The following is a 14080-nucleotide window of genomic DNA, read 5'->3' as shown; positions in this document are numbered from 1 at the left end:
TAACAAGCTGGTTCTACGCTGCTACACACACCTCAGCCTCAACCACCCTCAGAAGGGAACATAGTACCCCACCCCTGGGAAAGGGGAGAAAGTTTAGAGCCACAAAATCCAAATTCCCACACACATACCCTGTCCCAGCACAAGGAGCCGGCCCGGGCCCCTCCATACACCCGCCGCCGTTTAGAACGTGTGAGGCGTCCCTCGCTCCTGAAGCGAAGGCTGCAGGGCCCCGAGCCCAGCGCTGTGCCTTGCGGCCTGAGAGAGGTTGGCGTGACCCGGGATTTGTGTCCAGAGGCTGGGAACGCTCACGTCCGTCGCTTTCCACTTGGCGCAAGTTGAACCTGCTTCGGGGAGGCTATTTTTAAACTTAAGTAAGCATTACAGCCCTAGCCAGTTTGGCTCAGTGGATAGAGCGTCGGCCTGTGGACTGAACGGTCCCCGGTTCAATTCCGGTCAAGGGCACGTACTTGGTTGCAGGCTCCTCCCCAACCCTGGCCCTGGTCAGGGCTCGTGCAGGAGGCAACCAATCGATGTGTCTCTCTCACATCGATGTTTCTCTCTGTCTTTCCACTCTCCCTAAAAACCAATGGAAAAATATCCTCGGGGGAGGATGAACAGAAAAACAAACGAGCATCACAGCCCACAGGACAGCACACGTGCTCCGGGCGGGATGAGGTCGGGAAGTGGCATCGTTTCTACAAAATGACCCTGTGTTTTCAGACCTGCTGCACCGTATTCCCATGCAGTGACCTGGGGCGTTTCTTCCCGGCTAAAAGGAACCCAGGATGATTTTTCTAAAACAATCCCCCTCCCTGCTTGGAATTCCTGAAGGCAGCGACTTGGTACTTCTGTGGCCTGGTCACGGCTCCCAGCTCAGAAACTCCTCCCCCAGTTCCCTGTACCGCCCGCCCCTCCCCTCGGAGCCCATCCACCCAGAGCCGCTTCCCGTGACCAGCGGACCCTCTACCACCGCATTCGAAACACTAGTCGCTCTCAAGTTAGCGGCCAAGTCCAACAACACGTGGAAACCCAGCTGTTCCCTACAATGTGAGTTTCGTAAGAAAAAGTAAGTTAGCCAGGTTTTCATCGTTATTAAAAAGCCCCAGGTTTTAGGAAAGGTGCAAAAGTTACCTACCGGTATAAACGTGCTGATGTCTGCACACTCCCAGAATAACTCATCTAGGCGGAAACTCCCCCTAAATACCCTCTCCAGCCCCCGGTTCCCGGCCTGCCTTGCTGAGGGTGTAGGGTGAGGAGAAGGCAGAAGCTCGCGGGACCAGCTCTTGCTGCTGCGGCCCAGGTTTGGACAGCTGTGTCCCACCCACGTCCCCACTCCCGTTCCTGACAGTTTCTGATCCGATGTCCCATATGTGCAGACCCCAGACCCCGTTTCTGACCTGACCTGCCCCCTTTCCTCCTCTCACTTCCATCACCGCCTTTAGATTCATTTCCCTGCGCGTCCATTTCCAGAAGAGCCTGCTCCTAGGATCAAGAGCTCTAGCCACTGACCCTTCAAATTTATCTAGAAAGACCCAAATTTTCCTTCCTGTCCTTATGTATGGCCCCTCCAGCCACAGGTGTGATACGTAACCGCACTGCGATGAAGGCAGCACGCCCGGGCTGTGCACCTTCCACCGACTGGCCGGTGCGGCTCCCCCTCCTTGGACGGTGGTTTTCTCAGGTGCACAAGTGAGGGGTGACCGAGGAGACCTTGACAGAAGAAAACTGGCATTCACTGAGCACTTCCTGGGGGCCAGGGAGACCCCTGCGTATCTCCACACGGTCCTCTTAACAACGTGCTGGGGGGAGGCACGGGCACCCCGGCTCCCAGACGAGGACCCTGAAGGTCAGGAGAGGCGGGAGCACTTGCCCACGGCTGCCTGGGCCAAGCAGAGCAGCGGTCCGGCCTCGGCCACCTCTCTCCGGCCTGGTCCCTTCCAGCTCCAACATGCTCTCCTGTGTCCCTACTGCAACCGCCGTGGTCTGTGCCCTGACCAGTCCCTCATGGTTTCCAGTCACCCCAGGGAAGATCATCTTCCCAGGGGGGCATGGGGACCACAATCCCAGAGAACAGACTGAGACCAGCTAAAGCTGGGGAATTCCCATGACCACGTGTGAGTGATTGGGGGGAAAAACAAGCACAAACATTTGCTTCTGTCGTCTGCTCGAAGTCATGGAGCAGCAGCAGCAAACTCCCTTTGGAGGATGGAACCCTTCCCTGACCCGGGGAAAGGCGGCCCTCACCTCCCTGCTGCAGGCTGGGGAGCTGACACAGTTCTCTAAACAGGATGCTGAGCAGGCCACGCTCACACATTTAAAGAAGGCAGTGGATTGCCCGGCTGGTGTGGCTCAGTGGCTGAGTGTTGACCTATGAACCAGGAGATCACAATTTGATTCCCAGTCAGGGCACATGCCCGGGCTGCGGGCTAGATCCCCAGTGGGGGGCATGCAGGAGGCGGCCGATCAATGATTCTCTCTCATCATTGATGTTTCTCTCTCTCCCTCTCCCTTCCTCTCTGAAATCAATAAAAATCTAAAAAAAAAAAAAAAAAAAAGACACTGGATTCCGTTGCTAGCGCCAGCGTCCCTGTCCATTCTACAGTTTATGTCTTTATCGCCGTCCTGCGCAGGTGCAGAGCGTGAGCGCTAACGTCCTCTGTACGAGCCAGATGTGTGAAAGGACACTTCACCAGCTGTGACTTTTATAAAAGACCTCAGTGCTGCTGCTTTAAAAGCGTGGAGCTGAGAAACAGCCAGTGTGGGCAGGGCGGAGATGCAGCCAAACCCCAAAGAGCAGACTCTCCTCATTTTAATACGCAGCAGAGTTTACGGGGAGAGGGGGGTGCACACCGCGTGTGTGAGATGGGAAGTGGGGGTGAGAGTGGGGACTGGCACAGGCTGCTCGCTTGTTTTCCAAGGAGGAGCGAAGCGACAACATTTTCATCGGGCGACCAGCCCTGCCAGATACATAAGCTCCCGATTAATACTTAATGAAATGAATTAAGTTCCTCTTTCTGCCACAGAAGCCCGTATGATGAGTGCGCTCTAGACAAGCATTTATAACTACTAAGTATCCTCCAAGGCTAATCTCAAATCCAATATTTTAAGATGGTCTTTTAGAAATGCAAAGCAAAGTTTGTAAACCTAAGACCTACAAATTCTGAAAATCTGAGCTAAATCCATTTCTAAGAAAAAATCAGGAAGCCTGTATACCAGGTAGTGAAATTACAGATTCTAATTTTCTTTCTGCTTATCTGTAGTTTTAAACTGGTCTACAGCGAAAACGTATGAGTATTTTAGTAAGACTCAGTGACTTCATGCTAAGCTGGAACTTAAAAATCACATTGTAAGTGCTTCCACAATTTCTCATACAAGAAATAAGAATTAGGCAATTTTTACAGTTACTGCTAAATTATAAACATCTTTTAAAAAATATATATTTTTATTGATTTCAGAGAGGAAACGAGAGGGAGAGAAAGATAGAAACATCAGTGATGAGAGAGAATCACTGATGGGCTGCCTCCTGCATATCCCACACTAGGGATCGAGCCCATAACCCGGACATGTGGCCAGGCTGGGAATTAACCTTGACCTCCCGGTTTGTAGGTCAACGCTCAACCACTGAGCCACGGTGGCCAGGCTAAATTCTAAACATCTTAAATCTGCACTGGCCAAGCCCTCTTCTCACAGCGAGGGCAACGCTGCTGGGAGACAGCAGGTCCTCTGCCAGAGAGAAAGCATGCCCCAGACTCACTCGTACCTGTTAGAACGTATTAGATTCCGCTCCTCATTGGTATGTCATTAGCTGAGGTGAAATATTAAGCTGACCTTCTCTATAGAAATAAAGTATCTTAAAGCCATCTTTCCTCAGCAGTTCACTCCTTCTATTCTTACATTTTGACATGAATAAAACTGGCATATCTTTTATATTTTACGAGTGTCACATTAATGAACCCAAGAAATTGTCTAAAAGAACTAAAATCCTCTAAGTAACAAGAAGCTATATTTAGAAGGGCACCCTCCCCCTCCCCCACACGCCTGCCCGCCGGGAGGGAGGCCTTTCACCTACATCTGAGAGCAGGGAGTGAGGCAATTCTGCCATTTTCAGCACTGTTTTTCATATAAGTCGAAGGCACCGCGCACTGGAAATGCAGGAAAGGGAGGAGGACAGCGCAGAGGGCAGGGCAAGGGTCACGCCGCTGAGCACGCGCTCGCCTTCCCCTCACGTTTCTACTGACCAGGGGAAGGTTCCAGGCGGAGGAAGGAGCAGAGCCTGGGAAGGAGCCGGGGCCATTTCCATTTCCTCGGCCATCCCACCATTCGGCCCGCACTATGGAGGGCGCTATGGAGGGCAGGCTCCCGTGTACTTTCCTAACAGTGACAGCATGACCTTCCCTTTGCCCGAGGGAGATACAGCCACGGCACTCAGCAGCGCAACCTCAGATGCCCCCGGGTGTCCCATCGTAGCTCTGGGGCCGCGTTATTCTGGCGAGTTCTATTTGAAATCCCAGAGTCCCTTTCAATGGCTGGGGATGTGTTCTAACTTTCAGATACAGCACAAGCGAAATCCTTCTGTCTGACAGGCGTTGGACAACCCTCTTCTCTGCTGGAACACAAGGCCTGCGAGAGCTGGGGCCCTGCCTGTCCCTCCTGTCGCAGAATCTTGGGGTGACCGCAGTGCCAGCACATGGGAGAGGCTCTGAGGACTTCTGGAATGAGCCCCTGCGTGACGATGGGCAGACCCCCAGCCCACACCCCTCATCTGTCCCTCTGCCCTACACTCTGGCCTCCACCTCCACCTCCAATCATCGGCAAACGTCTGTTTGTTGGGTACGCCTTCCCTTACAAAGCGCCCCGCAGGCCATCACGTCTGACAGGGCGTGGCTCGTGGGGGAAGGGTAGGGGGAACCCGCAGGCAGGCCAGCCCCCCACTTACCGCCACCTCCACCGACTGCATCGAGAGGTCGCATGGCGGCTTCAGGGCCCGGGGCCGCGTGGCGTACCAGAAGGTGGTGAGTGCCGCGAACGCACCGAAGCCCATGAGCGTGTTGGTGGGAAGCGTGCGGACGTACTGGCGGACGTCAGCCAGCTCTGGCATCCGAAAATACCGGAACAGCTCGTGGGCCTGCATCGTCCCGTGCCGGTGGTGCCCTACGCTGGCTTCTGTCGGGAGAGAAAAACGCCATGTTCATTCCGGGGAGGACTCCTGCAGATCCCAGAGCCGACGCGGCACCCGCTGGCACAGCCTCACGGCCCAGGTCTCCTCCCGGCTGGTGATCCCAGATCTGTAAAGCTCCCTTTAGGAAGCATTTACCTCTATCAGCCTGTATCCAGTTTCCATGAACCACACTTAAAAATGTTTACGCACAAAGAATTCCTGCATGAAATGCTCAGCTAAGTGGGATAAGTCACCACCCTCTCCCCTGATGGGATACCTCTGCTCTCCTCCACCCCGCACAGAGTCACTGCCACCAGCACAGCCAACGGGGAGAGGAGGGAAGAGGCACACACGAGCCCAAACCACCCAGGGCCGCCGGCTTTCATTTTCCCCACAAGCTCCCAACTGGCCAACAGCCCGATCCAATGTCAGTGTGTGTCTCCGCCCCCGCCCTGCACCATGAGAGGTGCATGGGGAACCACAGCTGGCTGTTCCGATAAAATAACTTCCTTTGTGTTCCTCAGCGCAGCACAGCTAAAACATAATAACAAGTCAGCACGCAGAAACTACACCAACCACCGCACACTCGGAGAGAGGGTATAGCACAGTATTTGAGAAAACGTATAGAATAGTATTTAAGATCCCAGATTCTAGAACCAAATCCTGCCTCCCCAGCTCATTAGCTGTGTGATTTGGGACAAAAGACTTCACCTCTCTGTGCCTCCATTTCCTCATGGATAAATGGAGATGGGAGGAAATATTAACCTATCTCGGAGGGCTTTTGTAAGGACTAAATAATTCACATAGAACTCAGAATGGTACGAGGCACCAGAAAGTGCTCAATAAATGGGAGGCATCATTATTATTTCCTCTGCCAATACTCTGCGGTTAGTCCTGCGTGCAGAACAGTAAGGTTCAGAGGTAATGAAAGTTTACAAACAAAATTTAGAAGCCAAAATTAGATGAACAACTTAAAGTGTATTAAAGCCTCAAATTGCATGTTATAATTTACATATACACCAGTATAAAAATGTGAAGTACAGATAATATAGAAGAATAATTCTCATTAGAAAGTTATTGACGAATAACTGCTCTACAGTATGGTCGGCAGTAAAGGAAAGGAAAGAACAGTAAATGATCTGAAAGAGTTTTCTCGAAAATTTCCTGGCAATCCACTAAGTGTTCATTTAGCTCAAAGTTCAGATATCTGTGAGCTACTTGTTATATGTTCTTTTAAACAGACCGAAAATAATCCTCCTTTTTCAAATATAGAAATCCTCCTTTAATTTCCATCTGGATTACTGTATTCTTTTCTTTACAGCGTAGCAGCATATCAAGTGTTTTCATTGGCCACTGATACTACAGGGGCCAATAGAATGTATTTGTTCAGCTCATGCAATCTTGTGCTACAACAGCTCTGTGTAGGTGTAAGTACATATGTACACACACACACACACACACACACATACTGGAAATTTCAAGCTCTGACATGACAACAGAGAAGGAACAGATAAGCAAATTTCTTCAGGTCAGAAATCTGGAGAGAAAACACCAGTACTTACAAAACCACTCACCATCTGTGCCACCAACAGCTGAGTGCAGGTGACACACCACTGCAGAAACAGAAAAGGCGGCGGGGTGGGGGTGGGGCGGGGCGGAGGAGCTCAGCCTGGTGCTTACCCCCCTGCCAAGGTCCCTCGGGGCATTAGTCACATGCTGAGTCCTGTGCTGCTGCCCACTGGGCTAAAGGTAACTAGCAGACAAAATCCATACTTGACTTCCCAGGAGAAGAAGGGTGAAGGATGGCCAATGAGAAGCTGGGAGCGGAGTCACCCCACTGCTCCACCCATGGGCAGGGACAGGCATCAGTCAGTGTCACTGCCAGTGCCAGCTCTGAAAACAGACATTGTTTTCTTTCTGCTCAGCTCCCCAATAGGAAGAGACAATGGGCATATTTTGAAAAGCCACTGAAATGATCAGATGTTGGGTGGTATGTTGAACCAACACAAGACAGACCAGGAAAGAAACAGACTGTCAATATACACTCACACACATTTTATTCTAGATGAATTCATAGGAATTAAACTACTCCAGTCCTTGAACATATCTGAGCATCTAGTGGGCACCAGGCATGCGCTAGGAGCTGGAGGACAGCGCTAAAGGCAGGGCCGGGTGCTCAGTGGGCCAACCGGCTGGGGGGAGGAGGGGAGATACAGTACAAAATTAATCTCTACGAGGTGTGATGGGTGTTACCACCATTACCACCCAGTGACCAGGCTAGGCCTCTCTGAGGGAGATGCTTCCTCTGAGGGAGATGCTTACGGGAGACGTTGAGGCTAAGCAGGCAAACGGAGTCGGTCCTCTTGGCGCTGAGCTGTCAGACTTCACACAGTACGGCAGTTCCACGAGTGCAAAGCAACCTGCTGCAGTTAACGTGTACACCTGCCTTCCCCTCTAAGCGACCCACCTCCTACCTGTCTTCGTTACCCGCCTCAGCACTCTAAGTTGAATGGGAGTCGCCCACCCCTTACCCAATACCCTTGCCTTTCCCCGAAGTAATTGCAATAAAACCCAGATCGTGTGGACTTACAGGGGTTGTTCTACAGCAGGGCTGGGGAACCTATGTTCTGCCAAGGCCCATTTGGATAAACATCATTCGGGGGCCATACAAAGTTGTCAGCTTCAGAATTAGCCTGTTACAGTCAAACACTCCATTAACTCACCCCAATGCCTTGGCAGGGCCAGACCTAATGACGTATTGGGCCTCATACGGTCGGTCCTCAGGCAGGATGCTCCCCACCCGTTCTACAGAGTCACATCCCCGTGTGAAAATATTAAATAATTCCCTCACAGACAAATACAGTCCTAAACGGGTAGTTTTTTTCTAGTGTAAGCGTTAGCCAAGCTGCAGACAGCATCAAACTAAGAACGAACGCGGTCTATTTTTAGAAACGTCTAGGGAAGGAAGCTTTTTTAAAACTTCAGAAAAGTACAGTAGCACTCGTGCAAAAGCATTTTATTGGATCCCGACCTGTAACGCTGAGGGCTTAACGCCAGCTGAACGCTTATCTTTGGTGATGGAGACAAGCTGCAGTTCGCACCCTGCCTCCTAGCTGGCAATCAGTAACCAGCTGCGAACCAGCCGCACCGAACAAACTGGTTCATGCTCTAGGCAGGAAACGTCAGCCCGTGCAATAAAGGACTAAGCCAAGACCTCGTTTAGATCCGAGGAAAGAACCAAGAGCATTTTAAATCTTCCCCCTTCTATTGAACTGCTGTTAAGGAAAAGGTACTTGGGATCGTTAGAAATGGAGGCAGACCTACATTCAAAGAAAATGAGCCACAATATTTGCCTTCAAATGCTGTAGGTCAGTGGTCGGCAGACCGCAGCTCATGAGCCACATGCGGCTCGCGAGCCACGGTTTGCCGCTCTGTTGACTAAAGAGTTTGCCGACCACTGCTGTAGGTGAACATGCTTTAGGACCGTCTCAATCAATAACTGGCCTCGAAGAAGTATGGAGACTCATGAACTTGCCAACCGGTGGTTAAAACTCAGAATTGGTTCTTACTCCAAATGCTGCTCTGGTTGGAATCTTTTAAAAATTCTTTCGAAAGCAGATGTGCACACCATCATCTCGGGAAGCTTACGGCCCAGGCAGATAATCACGCTGTTGTCGCTCAGACGACGAATCAGTCGGCTTAAAGGCTTATGCAGACAGTAGCCAGCGTTTCTTGGCTGGAACACAGGAGACTGTTGGCAGCCAGCTTCTCCTTCCCCTCAGCTACTCCTGCACCCCTTCCTCTCGGCACCCACAAAAAGAGGATTTGCTCAGTTTGCATTTCCTATGAAGCTGGAGTCTAAAACCACAGACTGACGGGGAACGTGGCAAGGGCCAGGGAAACCTGGCAGAGGCCCAGTGCGAAGCACAGCGCACAGGCCGCCCTTAAACAGACCCGAGAGGAGCAGAAGCGGGCTGCGTGGCTGTCGGAGAGCAGGAAGCCTGCTTCCCAGCTGCCCAGACTCGGAGAAAGACAGCTAATGACATAATGAGCATCGATCTGGTGTTTAGCACGCTCTCACATCCGGTGTCTTCGCTGAACACCACAATCCACAATGATGGTGGGGAAATCAAGGCTGGAGACTTAGAAGGCTCCCCCCAGGTGTCTTCCAAGATCGGGACATCAATCCGGCTCTCAACTCATGCGTTTTCCTCCACATGGACAATTCTTAACCTCTGGAGGGGCCGCCGACCTTACCACTAAGAACCACCGCACAATTCCGTGCACGTGGGGCTCAGGAGTCCCCTTCAGCCCACGCCAGGCTAGGGACCGGTAGGAGCAGGTGGCTTCTAAGGCCCTCCCAGCACTCACTCCCCGGTACCAGAACTGGCATCTGAAATCCATCTAACTCTCCCCTCCTTACATCACCACTACCCTTTATCCCTCCCTCACCCTGACCTCTGAGCATGTGGGTGCCAGGTCCACTGTGCACAAAGGTTCCCCTTTTACCATTCTGTGGGCACCAGGAAAAAAAGAGGTCCAGGCCAGAGGTGACCCACAAGGGCCTCATTCTCTAAGGACCAGGGACACACACGGACACGCGCACACACACAGCTCCTGCAATTCTGCAAACTTATACTTACAGGAGCATTGTATGTTCTTCATGCCATGTACAGACCAAAAAAAGCGGGTGATTGGGATGTCCGTCTCCTTCTGAAGGCCCTCAAGCTTTCGTCCAGCTGAGTACCAGCGGCGTGAAAGAAAACGTCACTTGGAATGAAGCCCCCGAACAAACCCCCATAAGCAGCACCCTTGCCCCGGTGGCAGCCAATGGAGAAATCCCGACATCGTTGCTGAAAAGAGCAAGGCAAGCTGGCAAGACGCTGCCATTCCTTGCTCCGCCTCCTCCCCTGGCACAATGGGCCATTTACCGAGGCTGAAAGCGCCCCCTTTGTCCCGCTCTGGCCGGGCCCAGCTCCGCCTCGGGGGGAACAAGAGAGCGGCAGCCAGGCCGCGTGCTGTTCTCTCAGTGCGCCACTCCGAAGGGTCGGAGCCGCGCTCCTTAGCCCTGGCTGGCAAGTGACCTAGAGCCAGATTTGCTTAAGCCGTCCCCCCTTGCACCAGAAGAGCAGTCGGGCTCTCCCTGGAGAGAGGGAGGTGCAGACGCCCAGAGGCCAGAGGCCACCAGCGAGAAAGGACAGCAGAGGCCGCTGCCCCGCCCCATCCCAGACAGGAACTCCCGAGCACGGCATACGGGGTGCTGCCCTGGGACCAGCTCCTCTCCTGCGCCTGAGACGGGAAAGGCCACTTGGGTGACCCGGGACCCCACGCCCAGTGAGCAGGCATTCACAGGGGGTTAGTGACTCCCACCCACTGCCCGGAGCTCTCTTCCAAGCACAGTGACCCTCCAACCCACTGCGTTTTCGGGGCAGCGATCCTATGGATTCCCAGGTCTATTTCCAAGAATATTTTTATACGGAGAGACAGAGCAGGGGTGCTATTTTCAGAAACCTGATGTAGTAAACTACTCGAGTCAAGTTGAACACGTCTACACTAACCCACTCCCTGCCTATCTCCCCAAAAGCTATCAGAAAGACTGAGACACCACGCTTTTAAGGGCAAGGATAAGGCTAGACCAAATTTAACCAGTAAGATTAGGGCCGTACCTCACCCCTTCATGTTGGCCACAGGCCACAAATAAATAACCAAAATAGATTCCAAATATAGGGTGTCCAACTTGAGCAGATAAACTGCTAAGGATTAGACGAAATGGTCAAATGTCTACGTAAAATAGTTTCTGTACTCACGAAGCCACAGATACATTTAAGTCACATGACAATACAGATTATTTTAGAAGTATTTCCTTTTTCCTACCCACATTTCATTACTACAGTTTTGTATTCAAATTCTTTGAACGTGCTTCTTCAGACAGGGTTTTCGGCCTCTCTGAGGCCACCTTGGAGGGTGGACAGTTTTCTGTGGCCTGTCTCCACATTTCTCTTCCACTTACGTTGTCTAAGCACTTTTGAAGTCACACATGTGGCTGCCACTGAAAAAGCCTCCCAAGTCCCAGGAACACAGTCGTATAATGTTAGGACAGTTAGGAAACGTGTCCTATGGGTGCATATTCATAGCACTAAGCCACATACTTTAGTGCCTTTTAAACTGGTTTCTAAGAGATTTTGACAATCATACCCGACAGCTGCCTTTGTAAAGCCAGACCCCCAGAAATGAGTAGCCAGCTGGTATTCAACTGCTTTGCCTTAGAAACAGTAAAATTCGGGTAGTTGGCCTTTACAAGAACTCAAGACTAGGACTGGAGACCTTCCTGGTGGAGGTGTCACTACCTTCAATTCAAGGATCAGGAACCGGCGCCCAGAAGCTCAATGTCCCACCCCAGCTCCACGCAAGAACAGCAACGGGGCCCGGGCCTGAAACCAAAGCCTAGGGACCCCGAGAGGAAGTGCGCAACCCAGGCCCACGGTGGCTCAATCCAGACAGAGGTGGGAGGCGACACGCCGGACGGCCAAAAGCCACGGTTCGCAGAGGTAAGAGGCAGGATGAGCGCCAGGCCCATCAAGAGACAAAGGGACACGCACAACGTGGAAGGTAGACCATGGCATAGTATTCAGCCTTTAAAAAAGCAGGAAATCTGCCCTAACCGGTTTGGCTCAGTGGATAGAGCATCGGCCTGCGGACTGAAGGGTCCCAGGTTCGATTCCGGTCAAGGGCATGTACCTTGGTTGCGGGCACATCCCCAGTAGGGGGTGTGCAGGAGGCAGCTCATTGATGTTTCTCTCTCATCGATGTTTCTAACTCCCTCTCCCTCTCCCTTTCTCTGTAAAATATCAATAAAATATATTTTAAAAAAAATAAAAAAGCAGGAAATCTGGATGCCTGCCACAACATGGCTTAACCTTGAAAACGTAATGCTAAGTGAAAGAAGCCAGACACAAGAAGACAAACGTTATGTGATTCCACGTACATGAGGGAGCTGGGGTAGGCACGTCCATAGAGATAGGACTACCAGGGGTGGGAGCGGGGGTAGAGCTTCTCTTTGGGATGATGAAGAATTCTGGAACTAGAAAGTGGCAATTGCTATATAACATTGGGAATGTGCTTAATGCCACTGAATTGTACACTTAAAATTGACAAATTTTATGTCACGCATATTTTGCCACAATAACATTTTTTTAAACAGTTAAAAAAAACCACAACAACACACCAGGCCCTGTCCAGGTGGCTGTTGGTTAGAGCATCATCCCAGGCATCAAGAGGCTGTGGGTTCAATTCCTGGGCAGGGCATATACTAGCACCTAAGGTTACAGGTATGTGCCCTGGTTTGGTTCCTCCTGGTCAGGGAGCATATGGGAGGCAATCGATTGATGTTTCTTCCCTCACATCGATGTTTTTCCCTCTCTCTCTCTCTTCCACACTTTCTCCCTCTCTAAAAATCAATTAAAAAAACCACGTATCATCATGAGGATTAAACACACACACACACACACACACACACACACACACACACACACACACCAGGATTTGGTAACTAAATGGATATAAATGGAAAACAGATGAAATCAGAGGGCTAAATTGTTGAGCCTGGGAGAATGCGGGGAGCAGTGGCGAGGAGGGGAGGGGAGACTAGCAGGGGGGAGTTCCATCCTCTGTGCCTGAGGAGAAGTTGCATCCTCTCCCCCGGTGCTCTGGGCGAGCTGGCCAAGGCCCCCATCTCACCACGGCCACGGAGGCAGGGTCACGGTGCACACCACCTCCACTCCCCTCCCGACTCCCGCCCTCCCTCAACGCCCACCGGTCTTCCCTGCGCCTCCCTGCGCCCTGCACTCCCCACTACCACCTCCACCTTCCGTGTGTCCTTCACTGCAGCTCCATGCCCTGGCCTGCTTGACGGGCCCACACCCTCCCCAAATAGGCCAGAGGCCACTTTCTGTAATCACCTCTTACAGGCCCCGGCCGGAGCACCCAGTCCTTCCTCACTGAGGAGTACTCGGGCCCTGAGTGGCCCTCAGCTCGTCCTGCCTTACACTCGTGTCTACTTCTAGCGAGATGCCTCTCTGCCCCGGGGCCAGCGCCCTTCCCATCTGTCTTCATATGGCCTTGGCGCTCATCACGGCGCCCTCCCAGACAGGGGCTTCAGAAACCTTCCCTGAGTCATGAATGACCCTCTGTGATTCGGACCAACTCTCCACTGTAAGCCCGGGAGCATATACTTACAGAGCAGAGTCTCCAAGGAGAACGGGGAATTCAAAGCATCCCCAACCTCAGCCTTCTCCTCCGCACCCCTCGGAGTGAGTGAAGCTGGAGGGAGTGAAGCAGCTCCAGGTGATGTGGACGGAAAAAAGGTTCAAGCCACCGACGGAAAGTCCACATAACGACGGTGTCTTTCAATGGGGGCAGGGGGACATGTGCAATACTTTTAGTAATAAAGATAAAATTTTTTTTAAATAGTGTCTTGCCTTCTTCCCATTATTTCTCAAATAACCCAAGTCATCCAAGGACAAGGGACCTCTCTCCTCCTTAGCAGACCTTTAGACATACATTCCGACCCCTGTCTGCGGGCTAGTTTAAAACAAATCACGCCTGCCCACGGGGAAGGGGACAGTGTGGACAAATGCCTTTCTGAAGTGGAACTGCAAATGCCAGAAGGGCGCAAGCCCGTAGCCCGACACCGGGGCTGCCCCAGCTTCTGGGAGCGAGTTTTCTCCGTCAGAAGAGAGACTCCTCCTAACAGAGCACAGCCCGGGAGGGGGTAAAGGCAGGACTCCGGGGTGCCGAGGGCTGGTGGGTGGCACTCGGAGATGTAAGGAATGCGGAGGACAGGACCTGCCCAACATTCTCCAGGGGACAAAACCCAACCATATGGTTCTCCTGCCTTCTCTCTTCAACACACACACGAGGGCC

General features: G+C 52.0%; 1 protein-coding gene across 4 annotated transcripts in view; it reads right to left on the bottom strand.

The window, feature by feature from the left end:
- The window catches only part of ACSL1 (acyl-CoA synthetase long chain family member 1), a 64185-nt gene that overhangs the window by 37751 nt on the left and 12354 nt on the right, over nt 1-14080 (bottom strand). For all 4 annotated transcript variants that reach the window (XM_054720140.1, XM_054720137.1, XM_054720139.1 and 1 more), the window contains exon 2: nt 4937-5163. In XM_054720140.1, the coding sequence (XP_054576115.1) occupies nt 4937-5131 (195 nt within the window). In that variant the 5' untranslated portion in view covers nt 5132-5163. The remainder of the gene's footprint in view (nt 1-4936; nt 5164-14080) is intronic.

This window comes from Eptesicus fuscus, chromosome 8, assembly GCF_027574615.1.
Source record: "Eptesicus fuscus isolate TK198812 chromosome 8, DD_ASM_mEF_20220401, whole genome shotgun sequence".
In the NCBI taxonomy this organism is placed as follows: Eukaryota; Metazoa; Chordata; class Mammalia; order Chiroptera; family Vespertilionidae; genus Eptesicus; species Eptesicus fuscus.
Note: the sequence above shows the minus strand (reverse complement) of the source record. Positions and strands in the feature narration are given on the sequence as shown.